Source organism: Leiobunum rupestre, chromosome 11 (assembly GCF_980474605.1).
Source record: "Leiobunum rupestre chromosome 11, qqLeiRupe1.1.hap1, whole genome shotgun sequence".
Lineage (NCBI taxonomy): Eukaryota > Metazoa > Arthropoda > Arachnida > Opiliones > Sclerosomatidae > Leiobunum > Leiobunum rupestre.
In genome coordinates this window covers 45,862,791-45,887,295 of record NC_143394.1, presented here as the reverse complement: position 1 = coordinate 45,887,295, position 24,505 = coordinate 45,862,791, and the positions used below count along the sequence as shown (strand labels likewise).

The following is a 24,505-nucleotide window of genomic DNA, read 5'->3' as shown; positions in this document are numbered from 1 at the left end:
TCATACGCGAGCAGTAGCGGAGAAAACATTGGAATGATTGGATAGCCCCTCGATTCATACGCGAGCAGTAGCGGAGAAAACATTGGAATGATTGGATAGCCCCTCGATTCATACGCGAGCAGTAGCGGAGAAAACATTGGAATGATTGGATTGCCCCTCGATTCATACGCGAGCAGTAGCGGAGAAAACATTGGAATGATTGGATAGCCCCTCGATTCATACGCGAGCAGTAGCGGAGAAAACATTGGAATGATTGGATAGCCCCTCGATTCATACGCGAGCAGTAGCGGAGAAAACATTGGAATGATTGGATTGCCCCTCGATTCATACGCGAGCAGTAGCGGAGAAAACATTGGAATGATTGGATAGCCCCTCGATTCATACGCGAGCAGTAGCGGAGAAAACATTGGAATGATTGGATAGCCCCTCGATTCATACGCGAGCAGTAGCGGAGAAAACATTGGAATGATTGGATTGCCCCTCGATTCATACGCGAGCAGTAGCGGAGAAAACATTGGAATGATTGGATAGCCCCTCGATTCATACGCGAGCAGTAGCGGAGAAAACATTGGAATGATTGGATAGCCCCTCGATTCATACGCGAGCAGTAGCGGAGAAAACATTGGAATGATTGGATTGCCCCTCGATTCATACGCGAGCAGTAGCGGAGAAAACATTGGAATGATTGGATAGCCCCTCGATTCATACGCGAGCAGTAGCGGAGAAAACATTGGAATGATTGGATAGCCCCTCGATTCATACGCGAGCAGTAGCGGAGAAAACATTGGAATGATTGGATTGCCCCTCGATTCATACGCGAGCAGTAGCGGAGAAAACATTGGAATGATTGGATAGCCCCTCGATTCATACGCGAGCAGTAGCGGAGAAAACATTGGAATGATTGGATAGCCCCTCGATTCATACGCGAGCAGTAGCGGAGAAAACATTGGAATGATTGGATTGCCCCTCGATTCATACGCGAGCAGTAGCGGAGAAAACATTGGAATGATTGGATAGCCCCTCGATTCATACGCGAGCAGTAGCGGAGAAAACATTGGAATGATTGGATAGCCCCTCGATTCATACGCGAGCAGTAGCGGAGAAAACATTGGAATGATTGGATTGCCCCTCGATTCATACGCGAGCAGTAGCGGAGAAAACATTGGAATGATTGGATTGCCCCTCGATTCATACGCGAGCAGTAGCGGAGAAAACATTGGAATGATTGGATTGCCCCTCGATTCATACGCGAGCAGTAGCGGAGAAAACATTGGAATGATTGGATAGCCCCTCGATTCATACGCGAGCAGTAGCGGAGAAAACATTGGAATGATTGGATAGCCCCTCGATTCATACGCGAGCAGTAGCGGAGAAAACATTGGAATGATTGGATTGCCCCTCGATTCATACGCGAGCAGTAGCGGAGAAAACATTGGAATGATTGGATAGCCCCTCGATTCATACGCGAGCAGTAGCGGAGAAAACATTGGAATGATTGGATTGCCCCTCGATTCATACGCGAGCAGTAGCGGAGAAAACATTGGAATGATTGGATTGCCCCTCGATTCATACGCGAGCAGTAGCGGAGAAAACATTGGAATGATTGGATTGCCCCTCGATTCATACGCGAGCAGTAGCGGAGAAAACATTGGAATGATTGGATAGCCCCTCGATTCATACGCGAGCAGTAGCGGAGAAAACATTGGAATGATTGGATAGCCCCTCGATTCATACGCGAGCAGTAGCGGAGAAAACATTGGAATGATTGGATTGCCCCTCGATTCATACGCGAGCAGTAGCGGAGAAAACATTGGAATGATTGGATTGCCCCTCGATTCATACGCGAGCAGTAGCGGAGAAAACATTGGAATGATTGGATTGCCCCTCGATTCATACGCGAGCAGTAGCGGAGAAAACATTGGAATGATTGGATAGCCCCTCGATTCATACGCGAGCAGTAGCGGAGAAAACATTGGAATGATTGGATAGCCCCTCGATTCATACGCGAGCAGTAGCGGAGAAAACATTGGAATGATTGGATAGCCCCTCGATTCATACGCGAGCAGTAGCGGAGAAAACATTGGAATGATTGGATAGCCCCTCGATTCATACGCGAGCAGTAGCGGAGAAAACATTGGAATGATTGGATAGCCCCTCGATTCATACGCGAGCAGTAGCGGAGAAAACATTGGAATGATTGGATAGCCCCTCGATTCATACGCGAGCAGTAGCGGAGAAAACATTGGAATGATTGGATAGCCCCTCGATTCATACGCGAGCAGTAGCGGAGAAAACATTGGAATGATTGGATTGCCCCTCGATTCATACGCGAGCAGTAGCGGAGAAAACATTGGAATGATTGGATAGCCCCTCGATTCATACGCGAGCAGTAGCGGAGAAAACATTGGAATGATTGGATTGCCCCTCGATTCATACGCGAGCAGTAGCGGAGAAAACATTGGAATGATTGGATAGCCCCTCGATTCATACGCGAGCAGTAGCGGAGAAAACATTGGAATGATTGGATTGCCCCTCGATTCATACGCGAGCAGTAGCGGAGAAAACATTGGAATGATTGGATAGCCCCTCGATTCGTACTCGAGCAGTAGCGGAGAAAACATTGGAAAAATGCGGACGATTCTTTTCATTTTAGCTCGTAGAATTCCCATCGGATTTTGCTGGGGATTTTAAATTTTGAGAGACTCGCCTCGTTTTGATTGAATTTGGCAATTTCTACATTTGAAAGGTAATAAATGTTAAAACTATTATTTGCTATGATAAATATACATAGTAATGAACAATAATCGTGATTGTGAAGGTGATATCTCCGTATAATTATCTCAATACGCTTTGAAAAACCTTAAGCCTTGCCCGCCTTTCGCGTTTAAAGTTTAAAACCAAGGATGACCTACGTTTCAGGTTTGCCAACCGACATTTTGGAGAGCAAACTACTTTTTCGCTACAAAGACTAAATATAGCGCTCGCTAGATCTGCTAGTCCTTGGCAGCGTTAATTTCTTGTTTGCTCCGTGTCGAAAACAAGGCGTTTCAAAAGTTTTACTTTATCTAGGGGCACAATGATATTTTTTGGGGGAGGGGGAGGGGGAGGGGGGCTCAGGCCCCCTCGCTGGCTACGTCCTTGCCTATCCAAATAATCAATGGAATGATCTGCATTAACCAACCTAATTCGGGCAGCGGACCAATCAGACGTTTTTCTTTCCGATTTCCTACACTAGCAGGCAGGAGTTACCACAAATACACCTAAGCTACCAATAGTTAACGGTGTACAGTAGCGGCTCCTGCAACAGGCCGGGGCAGGCCTGGGCCCACTTGAAATTTTGGTAGGGGCCTCCAAATTATTTAATATCAGAAAGTTCTGTAATTTGATTGATAAATAATTTATTTATTTATTAATTTTTCAATAATCAATTCGAGTGATTCGCTTAACGACACTGCTGTTTTTATTCCTTCCAACGAGTATCTTTTCTTTGACAGTAGTTTATTTTTTAGTTCTAATTTTGTCGTCGCGTACCCATTTTACCCAAAAATTGCACCACTTACTTAAAAAAATTAAGTAATCCAAGTTGACGGATTTAAAAAAATTGTGGTGGGGGGGCCTCCATATGGTTGGCCTACCTCCCCAAAAATCCTCGCCGCTACTGATGGTGTAGTGTGATTAGTGTAACGAGTAATTTGGAAACGCGTAAAAAGTGTAAAGGTTTTGTTCAATAGACGCTTCAATAAATTATCCCCCCAGGAAATCGCCAAGAAGTAATATTTTTGAGAGCCAGGACATGCAAGGCACTGTTTATATAGTGTTAAAAGGAACCACCTATGGACTGCAATGCAAAGGATGAAAAAATTAGCGAATAAGTAGATATTTTAATTTAATGGACTAATTTACTTATTCGCAAATTTTTTCATCCACTGTTTATATAGTGCTTGTTAAAATAATGGAAATATTTCACCTTTACGGCAGCAACCAGCGTTCCCTTTTAACCAGGTAGCTTTTTTTGACATATTAAGGCTTGGCAAAAACACGACGTTCTGTTTCCATTATTTCTACAAGCACTATATAAACCATACCTTGCGGGTCCTGGCTCTCGGAAATATTACTTCTTGACGATTTTCTGGGAGGAAGATTTATTTAAGCACCTATTGCAAAAATAATTTCCCCTAAAACAGACAATTTAATTTTAACCTAAAAAATTAATTTTATCGGTCCACTAATATAGCAAACAACAACAAATTAAATTTCGATTTGAAACTCTGTTACAAAATATCCCAAACCCGGTGTAGAACGCGTACAGCCTATACACCACCCGAAATATATCGTAGCTGATTTGAATGGTGGCCTACTTCGCGATTCAACGTAAATTGAAATATACCGCTAGCTATGGCACGTATACGTCTGGAAAACGTTTTTACAATCGCTTAGTCGTGCCAGAAAATAGTTTCCCTTTCTTATCTGTAGGCCGCGGGCCTTCGGCATTTTTTACTCTAAATTTTTTAGCCCTCCAAAAAACCATTCTCGAAGGGACTCTTCCAACATTTTACTAGCTTTCCGTCAGTCTATTTCACGGATGGAATGGTCCTTCCTTTTCTTAAAAATGAATTCTCGAAGCTTATTCTCCGCGAGAGGAAGAAGTTTCTCGGAAAGTACAGAGCGCGCGAAGATGCTCTTTTTCGCCGAAGCTGAATCGAGCAGATGGATGGAGAGCGCGGAGGAGAAGCGAGTGATCTTTCCCTCGGAACTCCGAAGACTTAAGGAGAAGAGGCGGGCGCAGGCGCGAAACGAGTCTATAGCGGCTACTAGCTCTCAGTTACGCGCATCGACCACGAGTATGAAGCATTTTTGGTCAAATAGCAACGTGCTACGCGAACGAGCGGGAGACGCGACTCAGTAAAGGATGAGGCGACCTGGCAAGTGGATCGGCGCGCGGTGTCCCCGCTCCTGTCGATATAAGTGACCTTAAGGGTGCTGTCGGCGGACATGACGATGGAGCGCACCTTGGCCACCGTTCACCGCGTGGAATCGGACCCCAAACAGGTCGTGACGTCGAAATGTATCGAGGACGGGATCATCTTAAAAGTTGCTCAAGATTCTTGCTGCGATATCGGCGCGGCTAGTTTGAGGACGTTGGACATTTTGCCGCCTTTGCCACCCAAGTTGGGTCTGGGCTCCCATTTGTGCGGGGGTGGGCCCGCCATGGTGCATCACCAGACGCACCACCACAGCGACTGTCCGTCGGCGGCGGCCGCGTTCCAGAGAAAATGTTGTACCCTGGCGTTGCCCGGAGACAAAGTCGGCCCGGCGCGCCGTTATTCTATGCAAATATCTTCTTCCAATACGCTGTCCCATCCTAATCGAGATCGCAGCCGGAAAGGTTCCTGTCCCGAGCGTGGCCGTGAATGTGACGACGACTCGGATTTCTCGGGACATCGACGGAGACGGGAAACGTGCGACGCGTCCAGACATCCGGACAGCTACCACCATCACCATCAAGAAACGCGTACCATCAGAAGGTCCTCCAATCGCGTGTCGGACACGGTCCGCCGGACTAGTTCCAGGGACGGCGGAGGACACCGACGCACGTCCCACAACGAGACGCATCATCACAGCAGCACGATGCACCAGCACCAAGTGCACCAGTGTCACAGCGCGGGACAAAGGCACCGATGTTCCCAGGACGACCGGAAGAGACGCGAGAGCTCTCTGAGCAGCCATAGCGGCCAGGGCGACTGTCCCGAGAGGCGGAGGACTGGCTCTTCCGGCAGCGGCGGCTGTCCGAGGCGCGGACAAAGAAGTTCTCGGGTCTCTTCGTCGACGGTCGTTTCCGGGAAGTCGAAGCGAGGCCGGACTCGGGACGCGGAAGGAAGGGGCGGCTTCGGACGCGACAAGCACCGGCTGGTCATGCTGATCGTTGGCGCTTTCGGCATCTTCATTCTGGTCATGTGCGTGATGCTGGTGGCCGTCACTCTGTCGCTGTCACCCGCTATTGATGAATTGGGTGAGTCCCTCCGTTGATTCGCTTTTTCGCTGACGACCTTTCAATTTCAGTTTCAAATTCCGTCCATTTTCTTCCAACCTAAACGGTTTTTTTTTGGGCTGTCGATTTCGTCTGACGTTTTTTGCGACTTTAAACATATTCGTTACTATACTTTTATTAACGTCATCGAAATTTCTTAAATAGGTTCGAAGCTACTTTATTTATTAACCTCCAAATTAAATTGCGAAACGTTTAAATTTAGAAAGAAAAATATCTGTTTATTTTTATGAATATCTTATTATTAGAGGTCGGGGATGGTTAACTTTTATTCAATAGATAAAGCTCTCAACATTATTCGAAAAACTTTTTGATCAAGTAATTTATATTTCTGTATTATCCGATTTATTTTTTGATAAATTTGTAAAATTAATCGGAAAAACGAATACATGTTTTTTAATCATTTTCCGAAATATTAACCGGTAAATTTCTTTGTTTACATTTTTTTCCCGAACAAAATCAATTTAATCATGGATAATGATTAACCGTCCCCGACCTCTACTTATTATTTTTTTTTTCAACGACGAACTTTAATATTGGTTAAAGGCGACGTAAAGATGGCGACAGTAGTAGCAAACCCTGTAAATTAACTTCTCCTTGTACAGTGGTGCGCGGCGTGAGGAACACTTCTACAGGGGGCAGTAGGTATATTTTTCTCGTTATTCCTTTTTTTCAAACAATTTAAAAAGATACTTGCACTTTAAATAATTATAATTAAACGCATCAATTTAGTGTTAATAAGACTTTTCATAACGAAATTATGAAACTAATAACCGAAGTAAATAATATTACCTGCTAAAAGTCTGGAGGTTCTACTTTTCAGATTAGCAAGTGCTATGAGTTCCGTTCGGAACTATTTCTCGTAGACAAATATAAAGGTAAATTGTCTAAGACCAAATACCAAGAAAACTTCCTACTTTTAACCTGACGCATTGAAATATAATTCCGTAAATGTCTGAAACCTCTAATCCAACGTCCAAATTTCCAAACGGCGCGGTGTTCATAGATAATGGGAAACTACTCTTTTGAAGAAATTTTTTTTTCATCATTATTTTTGTAGGATTAGAGTCTTCTGGTAGACAGGGACACGTGATTTTTTAACTTTCGATGGTAATTTGGAACCTTTTTTTTATTTCCAGAACGTGCGGAAAATCGCAAGAGCCATTTACCTTTAAAATATTAAGAATCGCGCGTGTTAAAAAATAACAAAGTTAATTCACGAGTTTGCGCGAATTTATTTATCAGTAAAGCCATAGAAAATATAAAAAAGGAATAGCACCTCGTCTATTAATCTACTCGGAGTACTTAGAGCTATTAACTTTCGAGAATGTTTGTAAGCCTCTAGGTAAAATTTTCAATCCTCGAGAAAATTAGCTTTGCTATTCCTCTTCTTTATTTTCTATAGAAAAACCTATTGATTATTCATTAACTATCTAACAGGATTAGAAAGGCGTTTGTTTACATTGTACTACTGAATTCTCACTAATGTTTACTCAAGAGCCGTGAACTTTGATCTACGGAAATTTTCTGGGAGAAAGTTAATAGATAGTTCATGACTCCAACGCTATTTCCGTAGGATGTGTCGGCTGCTTAGATCTACCCAAATTAATTTAAATTATTATTGACATATTAGAATTTCAAATAATTTCGAAAAATACCATTATACCTAGTAAATGTTTTACTATTTTATTCAATTTAAGTAATTTCGAAAAAATACCATTATACCTAGTAAATGTTTTACTATTTTATTCAATTTAAGTAATTTCGAAAAAATACCATTATACCTAGTAACTGATTTACTATTTTATACAATTTAAGTAATTTCGAAAAAATACCATTAAACCTAGCAATATTTTACTATTTTATACAATTTAAGTAATTTTGATAAAAAATACCATTATACCCAGTAAATGTATTACTATTTTATACAATTTAAGTAATTTCGAAAAATACCATTATGCCAAGTAAATGTTTTACTATTTTATTCAATTTAAGAAATTTCGCAAAAATACCATTATACCCAGTAAATATTACTATTTTATACAATTTAAACAATTTCGAAAAATATCATCGGACCTAGAAACTGTTTTACTATTTTTATATAATTTAAGTAATTTCGAAAAAATACCATTATACCTAGAAACTGATTTACTATTTTTATACAATTTAAGTAGGTGAATTTCGAAAAGAAATTAAAATTTTTAGAAATTGATCATTTTTTAAATATTGTTTTTTTAGTAGTCTACGCATTTCCTTGGACAATGAAATGTTTTCCATCCAACAAATAGAACATAAACTATATTGTTCCATCGAAAATATAGACGACGAATAGCAACTAGCCAGATTTATAATAATTATTTATTGTTTATATAAAATTATTTATAACGATTTTGGTCAGTTTAGAAAAAATTAAGGTAAAGAACTATTCGGTTTGAAAAAGAATTCTAAGAAACATTTCGGCAAGTGAGTCGGAAATTTGAGATTGAGTTGGTAAAATCGAGGATTTTCCCCCTCATAAATTCGAATCTCCCGCTGATAACTTCTTGTAATGTTAGGACTTAAGCCTATCCAAATATACATTAACCTCACGCAAACTGCCAGTTTTAGAACCTCTAGGTACATTTTAATTTTTTACCAAATTCTATGCCTAATTTATTATAAAGTTCAATTTAATATCGCCGATAACCACTCAGTAACAAATCACTAAAACAATAAACAAAAACAAAAAACACGGAGTCTACTAGACCCCTGTTGCCCATTTTTCACTCAATGCTTCTTTTCCACGTTCGCCATCGAGAAAAAAAATCATCCAAGATCTTAACGTTGTGGGCGTCGGATAAGGGGGGGTTTATAAGGGAAAAAAACTACTCGAATTAATCAGATGCAGTGACAAAAATACCACTCAAACCAAGAGTCCCTAACCACTCTTCTCACTTAACAAGGAATTCCATTTCAAACTAATAATCATTTCCATCAATTTGCTACGACGACTGCCCAGCTTGTTCTTGAGATAGTTCAGTCAAGCCTATGGTTAAATTAATTAGCTCTCTTAAGTGGGGGAGCTGGAGAAGCATTGTTGAACTGGGAAGAAACGGTAAACAAGAAGGAAAAGTTATTTTATTAATTTTATCTCGCGGTCACGGAATTTAAATCGACGCAAAATAATTTTACACGTGAAATATTATTTACTTTTGATAATAACATTACATATCCCAGCACATTCTAAATTAAACTAAAATCTGGATTTTTTCATACACAGCACATTCTAAATTAAACTAAAAGCTGGCTTTTTTCATACACAGCATATTCTAAATTAAACTAAAAGCTGGCTATTTTCATACACAGCACATTCTAAATTAAACTAAAAGCTGGCTATTTTCATACACAGCACATTCTAAATTAAACTAAAAGCTGGCTCTTTTCCTACACAGCACATTCTAAATTAAACTAAAAGCTGGCTCTTTTCATACACAGCACATTCTAAATTAAACTAAAAGCTGGCTATTTTCATACACAGCACATTCTAAATTAAACTAAAAGCTGGCTCTTTTCCTACACAGCACATTCTAAATTAAACTAAAAGCTGGCTATTTTCCTACACAGCACATTCTAAATTAAACTAAAAGCTGGCTCTTTTCATACACAGCACATTCTAAATTAAACTAAAAGCTGGCTATTTTCATACACAGCACATTCTAAATTAAACTAAAAGCTGGCTATTTTCATACACAGCACATTCTAAATTAAACTAAAAGCTGGCTATTTTCATACACAGCACATTCTAAATTAAACTAAAAGCTGGCTATTTTCATACACAGCACATTCTAAATTAAACTAAAAGCTGGCTCTTTTCCTACACAGCACATTCTAAATTAAACTAAAAGCTGGCTCTTTTCATACACAGCACATTCTAAATTAAACTAAAAGCTGGCTATTTTCATACACAGCACATTCTAAATTAAACTAAAAGCTGGCTATTTTCATACACAGCACATTCTAAATTAAACTAAAAGCTGGCTCTTTTCATACACAGCACTTTCTAAATTAAACTAAAAGCTGGCTATTTTCATACACAGCATATTCTAAATTAAACGAAAAGCTGGCTATTTCATACACAGCACATTCTAAATTAAACTAAAAGCTGGCTATTTTCATACACAGCACATTCTAAATTAAACTAAAAGCTGGCTTTTTTCATACACAGCACATTCTAAATTAAACGAAAAGCTGGCTATTTTCATACACAGCACATTCTAAATTAAACTAAAAGCTGGCTTTTTTCATACACAGCATATTCTAAATTAAACGAAAAGCTGGCTCTTTTCATACACAACACATTCTAAATTAAACTAAAAGCTGGCTATTTTCATACACAGCATATTCTAAATTAAACGAAAAGCTGACTATTTTCATACACAGCACATTCTAAATTAAACTAAAAGCTGGCTCTTTTCATACACAGCACATTCTAAATTAAACTAAAAGCTGGCTCTTTTCATACACAGCATATTCGCGATTAAGAGATGCATCAGGTTTTACTTCCTGGTCGAAATTTATCAGGAAGGCGGATAGAGAGGAAGTAATTGGAAGGGGATGTATAGATAACTTCCTCGCCAAATATTTTATTTCCAAAAAGCGCTTTCTCGAAAATGGAATACCCCCCTCGCCCTGTAAAACCCCGAATTTCATTTTGGCCCCGAATCCGGCCCCGAACCTTTCTCTTCTGGCCGGAAAAATAACGGAAAGTTCTGTCTACATATCATCCCCGACATTGCTAACCTTACCTAGACTCTTTGACCAAAGTGTTATCATTACAGACCGCACCCTTCACCCAACCTTCGCCCGAACTGTTCGTTTAACCTCGCTACTTTGGTCGAAACTATCAGATCTTGATAGGATAGGCGCTTTTTCCTCTATAAACTCTTTTTTTTTTCTAGAAGCCGTGGGAATATTTATTGAAACCCACATACCGTATTTCCATCATATTTTTCTTGTTCTTGAGTGTAGATCAATGTTATTCGTAAAAAATACTAAGTTTGTGTACGTATACCAAAAGCTTCTGTATTTGCATTTTTGTTTTATTATTTGATGAATGTCTGATAATATTTAGTTTAAGGAAATATTAATATTCAATAAGCCTTAACTTAGCTTTTGTTATTTTGTTAATTTTAGGGAGGTATTTAAAATTAAATAATATTAATAATAAAACATTAAATACTTTCGTTTGAAATTTACATCTATAAATAAAAATATATAAATTTCAAACGAAAGCTCAATATTTAAGCATTTAATGTTTTATTGTATATATATATATATATATATATATATATATATATATATATATATATATATATATATCAGTAGCTTCAAAATAGACTAAGAAATGTGTGACTTAGATCATAGTACCTCGTAAAATAAAACCAAATTTTTTGGAATTCGAAATCGTCCATCGAATTTCTCAAACCTAGTCATACGCATTAAAGAATTATGGATTTACTTACTTTACAGCCTTTTTAATGGTTTGTACTAATTTATTAGATTAGGTTGTGTAATTGAATATGTTAATTAATATACAAAAGTTTTATATTCCATGTTGTCAATCGCTTTTGAAGAATCTGTAGCTTAACATATAACGTTTTCTAAAAAGAGATCAAAACGCCTGTAAAAGTGTTCCACACGCCGCGCTCCGATGTACAAGGATAAGTTAACATCCTCAATTTGCCCTACAAACCCAGATTTTAAGTTAATGTTAAGCGAGCCCTTGGAAACTTGTACGAGTGAATATAAGCTTAAGCCGCTTAACCCGTCTATTATCAATATCAATTACGAGATACTAATGAAAAATTAAATTAATAGTAAAACATTAAACTCTTAAATCGTAACTTAAATATATATAGTTCTCACAATAGACCTTTCTATAAAATAAGCTACGCTTGCTGAACTAATTTTTACGTAGCTGATTCGTCACGTAATATCATAAGTGTAAAATATTGTGACGTAAGTGTGACACTTCCTATTCTTCACATGCAAAAGTTTTACAGAGAGCTATTCACAAGACAGACTTCATTACGGGTTTCGTCACCGTTTTGCGTCCGCTTGCTAACGCGTCACACGTAGCCTTTGACAGCGCCTCGCTATAGGGGGGTAATTTTCTTCTTGTGATGACGTCACTCCGTTACTAGCTCTCAGTAAAATATTCCCCAAAGTGACAAACTTATAGAATAATATTATAGACTTATGGTAATACGTAGTAGTTCAGTTCAGTTTATTCTTAAAAACAGGGAACCACGTCGAATTTACTCTTAAAGGGGAACGGTCAAGCTTTAACCAGTTAGATAGCCCTATAGCCCATTAAAAACTAAAATTTATGGCGAAAACCGCATCAAAAAATATTGAGTGGTTAATTTTTAATAAAATAAAGAAATTTCGGGAAATCGTAAAGCGCGCGTCCGCCGCGACAAATGGTGAGAAGTCGGCGAGACAGAAAAACAACGTAAAAGCGCGCGCTGCTGAAGACGCGAAAAATTTGTTTTGCACGCGCGTTCCAGTTATAAGAAACCTAAGCCTAAATAGCGAGATTTTAAAAGTTTGGATAGTTCGCAAATCGCTCATACGGGGTTAGGGCCGCTGGCGGTAGCCCCTAAGATGGCGCCGAAAATTCAAACCCAAACACCTGGCGTTATTTTTCGTTTCAACTTTTTGGGCCAAAAGCTATTTTTTCAAGACAAAATAAGGTACGTGTTAGTATATTGAACGTCTTGTTAATCTTTTGATACGGAAATAAGGCCATATTTGGAAAAGCTTGGCCGTTCCCCTTTAAGACCAGGGTTTTTTGTAGTAAAACGTCATCAATACGTCACCCGTGACACCACAGCAACGTCAAAACAAGAAGGCCAACGTTACTTTATAGAATGGCCTATTCAGATAACTCGTTTTGGAATTGACCTTTGACTTCCGGATGGTTTCGTTGTAGAAAATACTAAAATGAATAAGTTAAATCTACAGTCGCTTGTTGCATTTCTATAACTAAGTTCTAAATTGTATTATTCAAACTATTTCAAACTGTTTATATTCTTAAATTAAGTTAGCGGAAATTTCCAGCCTACACGTCACTAACAGAAGTAGAGTCCTCGGAGGTCATTGCCCAACCTCTATTTTATAATCCCATTAGGCTCATATTATATTGTTAAATCTCTCGACTGCTATAAGCCGAATCAACCGTCTCTCCCTGATATTCGGCTAACAGGAATGCTCAGATCTATGTCTCTGTAGAATTCCCAAAATAGTTGTTTTTATTCGTTAACGGAACCTCCGCCGAAGCCGAAAAGAACAAGCTGCAAAAAGGCACAATGTAGTCCGTCGCTTAAGTCGCCATCTGCATTCGTAAATGCGAACCATATTTTAAAATTAATGTAATTATTATTTTTCATTTAATATTAATTTAATTATTAATTTCAATTTAATATTAATTTAATTATTAATTTTAATTTAATATTAATTTAATTTAATTATTAATTTTAATTTAATATTAATTCAATTCTTAATTTTAATTTAATATTAATTTAATTCTTAATTTTAATTTAATATTAATTCAATTCTTAATTTTAATTTAATATTAATTTAATTCTTAATTTTAATTTAATATTAATTTTATTCTTAACTGTAATTTCATATTAATTTAATTCTCAATTTTAATTTAATATTAATTTAATTATTTAATTTAATACTAATTTAATTCTTAATTTTAATTTAATATTAATTTTATTCTTAACTGTAATTTCATATTAATTTAATACTTAATTTTAATATAATATTAATTTAATACTTAATTTCAATTTAATATTAATTTAATTCTTAACTCGACTTTCATATTAATTTAATTCTTAACTCGAATTTCATATTAATTTAATTCTTAACTCGAATTTCATATTAACTTAATACTAAATTTTAATTTAATATTAATTTAATTCTTAAATCGAATTTCATATTAACTTAATACTAAATTTTAATTTAATAATAATTTCATTTTTAATTTTCATTTAAAAAATCTTTTTAGTTTAACCTCCAGCCTTTCTAGATAGAGAGCTCCATATTTCTAGAACAGACAACGACGAAGCGAAGCGTAAAGCCCTCTAGATACTCAGGGCCGGACCTACCATAGGGCGAACGCAGTGGCCGCTCCAGGTGCCAAGTCTCAGGGGGCACCTCAGTGGTAAAGAAAAATAAAGGAAAAAATATTTGTACGTTAGGGGCGCCATAACCGGATTTCACTCCATCCTGAAAATTGCCTCGGGCCGGCACTCTTGATACTCTCCATCTCTCCATCTCTACCCTAAGAGTCAATTTATAGATATCCAAGTGCACTTGTAAATTTGGAAATGGTGTCAATCGAAATGAAATTTACGAAATTTGTTCCTTCATCAGAGTATAACTCTTGCTCCACCTCTAATGGCGCCATACTGAAAAAAACAGCTCGGTTTCTTCAACCACAGCCCCCCCTCTCTGGCAATAGGGCGTGTATTGAGGGTGGAAATTTTTCTTTATAGCTATCGTTGGTTGCTTTTTTGATGTTTTATCGGTTGAGACTTTAAGAGAGCGGAACGTCAGAAAGTGTAAAAAGCTTTATATCTGGAAATTCGAAAAATACGGTGCCTCCTCCCTCGAGCTTTTATTATCTCCATAAATTGTAACTTCGTCGGGAGGAAAGTTTCAGAAGGGGGACCGTGGCTTATATTTGACGCCACCATCAGAGGGCAGCGCTGTAAGCCTTTTTCCTATCCAATTCAAAATACATGTCACTAAGAACTTGCCTATTTTAATTAACTTTAGTTCGGCCAATATCGAGCTTGTCAAGAATAGACCGGTTAATCCACCTCTCAAAAACGTCTAGAGTAAACTTCTGTACAATTCGAGGGATAGCTCAATCTTTATATTATATTTGAGAATTTGTTTGCGTTTTCCGCTTAGTGGCTCTGCCGGTAGGTTATTCGTATTAAAAAAATGGCGCTGATTTTATAGCGATTAAGATTGACAACAAAACGGAAATAATTATTTTGGGCAATTTAATCGTATTGTTTTAGTTTATGGGATTTTTCATCCTAATTAAGAACTTTGGTCAACTTAGAAGAACTTGTTGAGGTTACGGTAATAGTTAGTGTACAGGGAGCTTCTTGACTCACTGGGCCACCACCCTCCTACGCAGTTTAACTTAGCCACTGGTTATTGACTTCACAAGTCACTAGTTAAGTTAGGTCTGTGTGGTTCGAAAAGCTTAGCGTTTTAAACTAATAATAAATGTTTTGCGAACCCAGATTTTATTCAAGTGAACGGAGAATTTGAAAGCAGTACCCTGTTCGCCTCGTAATATCCGGCAGACAAACCACGCCCCTCTGATTTTCCTGGAGGAATATTTCTATGCAAGGAACAGTGACTGAGAAGTCGGACAAATGGACAGTGCATTTTGCCGAATGTTCATTTGGCCGACGGCTCGATTGGATGACTGCTCATTTGGCCGACTTCTCATCTGGTCGACTGCTCATTTGGCCGACTGCTCATTTGGCCGACTGCTCATTTGGCCGACTGCTCATTTGGCCGACTGCTCATTTGGCCGACTGCTCATTTGGTCGACTTCTCATCTGGCCGACTGCTCGTTTGGCCGACTGCTCATTTGGCCGACTTCTCATTTGGCCGACTGCTCATTTAGCCGACTGCTCATTTGGCCGACTGCTCATTTGGTGGTTGGACGATACTAGGGGCATTTGGCTAGGTACTGTCCTCTAGGTCGCGTTTTTGAAGGCCTAGCTTGATTATAAAGAACGGGGCTGGGAGGGCGCCGGTATCGTATAACAGTCAGCCAAATGGTATTCTCATTTGGCCGACCAGAATTTCGGCTAAAAGAGTAGTCGGCCAGATGAGCATTCGGACATATGAGCAGTTGGCCAGATGAAAAGTCGGCCAATGCACCCCACCCCTATAATTGAGACTATGCATTTCCCACTTCCCTGAATAAATTCTTAATGTTGTTTATGGTAAAACTTTGATTGAAACGTCAGATTTCAATAATAGATTCCTCATATATATTTTTAAAATTGTAATTTTTACTTAATTCTACTTAGTTTCCAGCATATTTTAAAAATTTCCCTCCTTTTTGTACTATATAAAATAATGTTCAAAAGATAAAACAATTTTAATTAGCAACTAAGCCGAAATTTTCCCCTCAAAAAGACTGAAACAATTATTTCCATTAGTGTTTTAATTAAAATACCATCCAGGAAAACGTATTAAAAACATTTCCTTAACTATACTATACTAGGAAAAAAGAAGCCATTACCTATTTATAGACTCAAACGGCGAAATTTGCCTTTGTGCCATTCAAATGAAACACTTGGGGCGGAAAAATAGGTTTTTTCTTTCAGTCTGTTAATGTAAACAGTCTAGAGCGATTGTCTATACTAAAGCCAAGGCCGAACTTAACGGCTCTGTAGTCTGTACAAATGTGGTATCCAACTTCCAAGAATAAACTAAGCGCATTGTCGCGATAGCGTGGATAAAAGGTGAATGGAATAGTTGGCGTCTTCGGCAGACATCTAAGGCTTAAGATAGGGGAGAAAAAATAGCCGAGATAAATTCTTAATGTACGTGGTGCTTTGCGGTGGAGTTTCTTTAACGGGGTACGTTGGAGCTTATGTCGAGACGGTGGGCTCTTCGAATTTGCATGCGAATGTCTTTAGTTTTGTTTCAGCCACCTTTTCTTCTTCGGTCTCAGGGGCGTAGAATTGTAAGGATGCTTCCCTTTAGTTATTTATTCCAGGCCAGGGCTGCTTTCTTTGCATCTTCGGGGAGCTCCTTGCCTTTAAAACAAAAGGAGGGAAAAAACATTTTGTTTTTCGTTTCCCACTTTTTTGTAAGAATTGTGGAGGAGGGCTAGTAGCATCATCGGTTTGTGTTTAGGGCAATTAAGATGCAATTTGGGTCGTTTAATATATTTTTGATTTACAGAGGATGTTTTTTTAAGGCGTATAATGGTTATTGAATATGCAATCTTTTCTTAAGAACTTTTTTATTTCATTTCATAGAATCGAAAATTTATATCGTACGAGAACTTATAGACGAAATTTGGGAATAAACCTTTCGAAATTTCGCCTAAATTCCTGTAAGATTTAAATTTTAGATTTCAATTAATTATTAAATAAATTAAACGACAAATCATCTCATAGCCTAACTATAAATAAATAAAAAGATAAATTTATATGATTAAATTCATCCTTGATTATACACAATATTATTTCAAACAATATTGTATTGAATTTAGCAGATACTATGTTGCCTAACTATAACCTCTCTTTCCCCCATACAGTAATTAAATCCATCTAATCTAAGAAATATTGGAGAAAATAGCTGTGTGAACTACGGAATCGCATATTGCTATAATAAAATTATTACAGCCACAGATTTAAAAATTCTTGCAGCCATAGATTTAAAATTCTTATAGCCATAGATTTAAAATTCTTACAGACAAAAATTTAAAATTCTTACAACCCTACCCTTACCAAAATGTGAGTCTTACTTTAGTCGCTAATTAGTCTCAATGAAGGATCAAGGATTTTTAAGTATTATGTAAGCATAAAAAACTGAGAACCGAATTTTGGGTCCTAAATAAAATCTATTTTAGTCTCACTAAAAGAGTTTTATTAATATATATTTAGATGAAACTCATTATAGTCTCATTTTGGAAGACCCAATTCTGGAGACTTGAGAGAAGCTTAATTGAGAGTTGATTGTGGGTTACAATATTAGATTAGAATAAGAGTTATTTAAGACTTCACTTTAGTCTCATATTGGGAGACTCAATTTTGGGTACTTGAAAAGGGCTTAAATGAGAGTTGATTAAGGGTTACAATATTAGATTAGAATAAGGGTTATTTAAGACTTCACTTTAGTCTCATATTGGGAGACTCAATTTTGGGGACTTGAAAAAGGCTTAAATGAGAGTTGATTATGGGTTACAATATTTGATTAGAATAAGGGTTATTTAAACTTCACTTTAGTCTCATATTGGGATACTCAATTTTGAGGACTTGAAAAAGGCTTAAATGAGAGTTGATTATGGGTTACAATTTTAGATTAAAATAAGAGTCATTTAAGACTTCACTTTAGTCTCATATGGGGAGATTCATTTCTGGGGACTTGAAAGTTGCTTAGAGGTTACAATTTGAAGTTAAAATAAAAGTAATCGTAAATATAATGGCCACTTAAGTTTGATATTAAACAGGTTATTAAAAGCTTATTGTTCAACTGCCATGATGGATTGCAACTTGAATCTTGGTTACAAAATGGTCATAAGGGATGGGCTGGCTAATTTTGGTTAAGCTCAACTCACTTGAAACCCTAAAATTTTTGTAATAGAATAACCGTTTAAAATTTTTAAGTATACTAAATAATATAAATATATATAAATTTTTAAACTAGGATATTTCCTTTCAAGTAAAATTAATTCCGTATGAGTGTGTAAATAAACTGAGCTGAGTTAAAAGTAGCCAGCATCTAGAGCCAGCCATGAAGTCTGGAGATTTTAGAACTTGCAATCCAGCATGGCAGCTGAACATAGTAGTCATTTTTGATTCAGTGTTTAATAATTATTTTAATGTTGGATTTGAACGGACGCCCGACCGTGAAAGTGGTCTGCTGTATAGCGACCGCCATGCAATAACTGGTGAAGAATTTCACTATAAATCACAGTGGACTGCTCACATATGGCACCCTGGTAGTACTCATATCGGCAGATTTACCAGTATATCCAGAGTTTAGATCGAGTCTCCTAAAAATCGCATTAAAAAAGTCTTAGTAGAGTCTCCTACAAATAGTAAAACGCAGGTATAAATAGAGTCTCCTACAAATAGTAAAATACAGGTCTTAATTGAGGCTCCTACAGAAAGCGAATTTTAATGCAGTGTCTTTCAAATCGCAAAAATCATGTCTAAATTGAGTTTCCTAAAAATTAAAAAATATGGGTTTAAACCGAATCTCCTAGAAATCACGGAAAAAGGGGTTTAAATCAAGTCTCAAACAAATCGCAAAAAAACAAATCTCAATTAGGTCTCATAGCAAGATCTTAAATAGAGCTAAAAACGAGTCTTCTTTAAGGCTAGATTTAAGTATATTTTTAGTCTGAGTTTTGGACTGTGGGAGACTTATTCATGATTTATTATGGGCTTTGAATAAGTCTTTTTTAAGGTTTTATTTTCGAAACATAATTTTGGTAAGCGTAGATTTAAAATTTTTCAGAACATAGATTTAAAATTCTTAAAAACATAGATTTAAAATTCTTACAGCCAAATATTTAAAATTCTTACAGGCACAGATTTAAAATTCTTACAACCCTAGATTTAAAATTCTTACAACCCTAGATTTAAAATTCTTACAACCCTAGATTTAAAATTCTTATAGTCATAGATTTAAAATTCTTATAGCCATAGAATTAAAATTCTTACAGACATAGATTCAAAACTCTAACAGACATAGATTTAAAATTCTTACAGACAGAAATTTAAAATTCTTACAACCCTAGATTTAAAATTTTTCAGAACATAGATTTAAAATTCTTAAAAACATAGATTTAAAATTCTTACAGCCAAAGATTTAAAATTCTTACAGCCAAAGATTAAAAATTCTTACGTCCAAATATTCAAAACTCTAACAGACATAGATTTAAAATTCTTACAGACAGAAATTTAAAATTCTTACAACCCTAGATTTAAAATTTTTCAGAACATAGATTTAAAATTCTTAAAAACATAGATTTAAAATTCTTACAGCCAAAGATTTAAAATTCTTACAGCCAAAGATTTAAAATTCTTACAGCCAAAGATTAAAAATTCTTACGTCCAAATATTTAAAATTCTTACAGGCACAGATTTAAAATTCTTACAGGCACAGATTTAAAATTCTTACAACCCTAGATTTAAAATTCTTATAGTCATAGATTTAAAATTCTTCCAGCCATAGAATTAAAATTCTTACAGACATAGATTCAAAACTCTAACTGACATAGATTTAAAATTCTTACAGACATAAATTTAAAATTCTTACAACCCTAGATTTAAAATTTTTCAGAACATAGATTTAAAATTCTTAAAAACATAGATTTAAAATTCTTACAGCCAAAGATTTAAAATTCTTACAGCCAAAGATTAAAGATTCTTACGTCCAAATATTTAAAATTCTTACAGGCACAGATTTAAAATTCTTACAACCCTAGATTTAAAATTCTTATAGTCATAGATTTAAAATTCTTACAGACACAGATTTAAAATTCTTACAGACACAGATTTAAGATTCTTACAGCCATAGATATAAAATTCTTACAGACATAGATTTAAAATTCTTACAGACACAGATTTAAAATTCTTACAGGCACAGATTTAAAATTCTTACAGGCACAGATTTAAAATTCTTACAGCCATAGATATAAAATTCTTACAGCCATAGATATAAAATTCTTATAGTCATAGATTTAAAATTCTTACAGACACAGATTAAAAATTCTTACCGACACCGATTTAAAATTCTTATAAGCACAGATTTAAAATTCTTACAGACATAGATTTAAAATTCTTACAGCCATAGATATAAAATTCTTATAGTCATAGATTTAAGTCTTACAGACACAGATTTAAAATTCTTACAGACACAGATTTAAAATTCTAACAGGCACAGATTTAAAACTCTTACGGTCAAAAATTAAAAATTCTTACAACGATGGATTTAAAATTCTTAAAAACATAAATTTAAAATTCTTACTGACATAGATGCAAATTTTTTACAGCCAAAGATTAAAAATTCTTACAGCCATAGATTTAAAATTCTTACAACCACAGACTTAAAATTCTAACAGCCATAGATTTAAAATTCTTACAATAAAAGATTAAAAATTCTTACAATAAAAGATTAAAAATTTTTACAGCCATAGATTTAAAATTCTTACAATAAAAGATTAAAAATTCTTACAGCCATAGATTAAAAAATCTTACAACCACAGATATAAAATTCTTCGGAAAATTGAAATGCTTTCAAAAGCATAAATAACTCTTACTTTTGGAAAATTATGATGATTAATTGAATCGGAAGATAAAAATAACTATTATAAACACTGGCTCCATTTCGGAAGTTAGTTTTTTTAAATTTCAAACCTGAACGCGTGTACGCTCGTATTTCTCTCCATCAAACTAACCAACTATTTTTCCAACGGAAAGAGTAGGAAGGGACGAGTTTCCTGTTCGTAAACTTCCTATTTCGCAACCACTCCATGACAGACTATCAATTACCGAATTCTTTTTGTGCCAAACTGATGTTAATTATATTACTTATGGTAATATTTAACCCAAGTTTCTGAGCCTTACGGGCAAGTGAAAATTAAGAGGCTAAGCTGTTTTCCCAATTCTTAATCTTCCATTATCATTCGAGAAGTCTAGTTTGCAATAAAATTATATAAATCGAAAAATACTGAAAAGAGCATAAGCCTATAATATAGTTCCATAAGTTTGTCACTTTGGGGAGCTAGTAACGGAGTGACGTCATCAGCAGAAGAAAATCTCCCCATAGGATAGCGAGGTGCTGTCAAAGGCTACGTGTGACGCGTTAGTAACCGGACGCAAAACGGCGACGAAGCCCGTAATGCAGTCTGTCTTGTGAATAGCTCTCAATAAAACTTTTGCGCGTGAAGAATAGGAAGTGTAACACTTATGTAACAATATTATACACTTATGTTTAGAGCTATATGACAATTCTATAATCGTGGATGAGTTAGACGCTCTTTGGATCTACGTAACGTCAGTGCGATGCTTCTTGAAAGGCGGGAGGGATACGTTACGGAAAGACGGTGAGCGCCTATCTCAGCGTTATTTTCCGGCGCCTGTCGCCTGCAAGAATGAAAAAGTCAAACGGAAATTTCTACCCCTGGAATAAATTCTTTTCTCGGGGCATCTTTTCAATGAAAAAAGCTGTCGGGGGTCGGCAGGGGGTCGGGGACAACCGCTCCCCTTATCATACGTGCCAGGCCTTAACAAAAATGCTCGGTGTGTCTTTGGTGTCGTGTATAAACGAGGACATCGCCGGGGGGTTCGGGGCTATACCCCTCAGCCCTCCAAAAAGCCCCTGATATGTTTGGTACGGTGACCAGCGCGCGCCATCTCTGATTGTTATTGATTGGAAAAACTTCGACGATATTTGCTAGTAGACCAGACATCGCGATCCTCGCTTTGAAGGCGTTAACTTTACCCCGTTTGGAGCATTGTCGAGGCTAGAAGGTGACGTAGTCGACCCTTATTGTGTTGGAATGAAGCGAAAAAGTCGACGCGAGTTTTTCCTTGTTAAGAAGAGAAGTGCTAGAGATAAGGAGGGGGGGGGGTTGGGCTTGTACCGACCCGTTTGAGTGGTATTTTTGTCGCTGCATCTATTAATTCGAGTAGTTTTTTTCCTTATAAACACGCCCTTATCTGACGCCCACAACGTTAAGATCTTGGATGAATTTTTCTTCTTGATCGCGAGCGTGGAAAGGAAGCATTGAGTGAAAAATGGGCTATTACACTTCCTTAATTGGGGCCCTGCAACCCGTTACAGGGGTCTAGTAGACCCCGTGTTTTTATGTTTTAGTGATTTGTTACTAGGTTGCTATCGGCGATATTAAATTTTACTTTAGAGGCATTTAGGCATTGATTACCATAGAAAATATATAAGAGGAATTGCAACGCTAGTTTTGGCAAGACATTAAAATGTACCTCGAGATTCTAAAACTCGGGGTTTGCGTGAGGTTAATGTATATTTTTATAGACGAGGCTCAAGTCCTAACATTACCGGAAGTTAATAACACGGGGGGTCCTTGACGAAATGTTTCTTGAAAAAATGTTTCCATAAAAAAGGTTGTCAAAAACGTTAATTTGCGAACTGACCAAAATCGATATAAATAATAACAATTTAAAAGATAATAAATAATTATCATAAATGGACCTAGTTGCTATTTCCTTTCCATATTTTGGATCGAACAATCTAGTTTAGGGCAAGGGCAGATTAATCCTTTCCGCGCCTTTAGGCACAGAATAATTTTCCGCCCCTGGGCATTGTCTAACGGGTTGGTCAGCTAAGTAGGGGCAACCCACGTACTTCGACCGTGGGGCTTTATCACAGTTTTGGCGCCCCTAGAAAAATGGCGCCCTAGGCACGTGCCTACTCGGCCTAATGGTTAATACGCCCCTGGTTTAGGGTCTTTTTTCTGGATTCGATGGAGAACATTTCAAAGAAATAACGTAGGCTATTAAAAAAATAAAATTTAAAGAATTATAAATTTTTAAAAAAATTATTTAAATTTTATAAAATATAAAATGTTACTAGTACCAATGGTATTTTTCGAAATATGAAATAGTAAAACATTTACTCGTTATTATGGCATTTTTCGAAATCATTTGATATTCTAATAGGTCAATTCAAATTAATTGGGGTAGATCTAAGCCACACACACATCGTAAATATCTTTGGAGTCATGAACTATCTATTAAGAAAGAACAGAGTCTTAACTATCTCCCAGAAAATTTCCGTAGATCAAAGTTCATGGCTCTTGGGTAAATCTAAGTGAAAGTTCAGTAGTACAATGTAAAACACACGCCTTTTAAATCCTGTTAGATAGATAGTTAATGAAAAGTCGATAGGTTTTATCGAGGCCTTAATTAAAGCAACTGGTGGCTCCATCAAAAAAAGTAAAAAAAGTTTAGAATAACGCTTCTAAAAGCGCTTCTAGATGGCAGCACATTCCGGGACTTAAAGCGAAAGGCGAGTTGTCTGACATCTATTGGCTTCTTGAAACCACGTGCTTAATAAGTTAATAATCACGTGATTCCGAAAAGCCAATCAACGCGAGAAGCTCCCAATTTGCCACACCTTTTAGGCTAGATTCTGATGCTTACTCAACTTGTTTTGATTATTACGCTAACGACATCTAGTACGAGCGAACACAACTAGACAGAAGCCACCACTGGCTTTAAAATGAACGCAGAGATTCTAAAGCCATTTCAACAAACAAGGCTTAAGTCAAAACACTACTACTATTCCTCACTTATATTATTATTAATTAATTAATTTTATTTTAAGCTTTAAATTTTCATTTTCAGTATTCAACGCCCTTTCCTTATCAAAAATACCAAAACCCAGTAGGAGTTGAAAACTCGTTAAAATCTTGTTTAAATTTAGGTCACGCCATTAATAATATCCGTATAAAATGTTGCTGATACATTTACCCTAAAAACTAAAAATTCTGTAAAGAAAAAATAACGTTTTTTTATAAAATAAAATCCTTTTTGTTAGTTGCGGGGTCATTGCTTTAGAAATGGCAAATTTATTAGTTTATAGGTATACCATAGAAAACTCGGCGTTAACTTTATCTCAAACTAAACCGTCCCTTTTAGCAGAGTT

General features: G+C 36.5%; 1 protein-coding gene across 2 annotated transcripts in view; it reads left to right on the top strand.

Annotated features, from left to right (window-relative positions):
• Positions 1 to 24,505, top strand: part of LOC149923010 (uncharacterized) — a 173,785-nt gene that overhangs the window by 80,027 nt on the left and 69,253 nt on the right. The window contains exon 1 of one of the 2 annotated variants that reach the window (XM_090162944.1): positions 4,909 to 6,010. The exons of the other annotated variant lie outside the window; for it this stretch is intronic. Within the exon in view, the coding sequence (XP_090019070.1) occupies positions 4,993 to 6,010 (1,018 nt within the window). The 5' untranslated portion in view covers positions 4,909 to 4,992. Of the gene's footprint in view, positions 1 to 4,908; positions 6,011 to 24,505 lie in introns of those variants that run through there. 2 annotated transcript variants of the gene reach the window in all.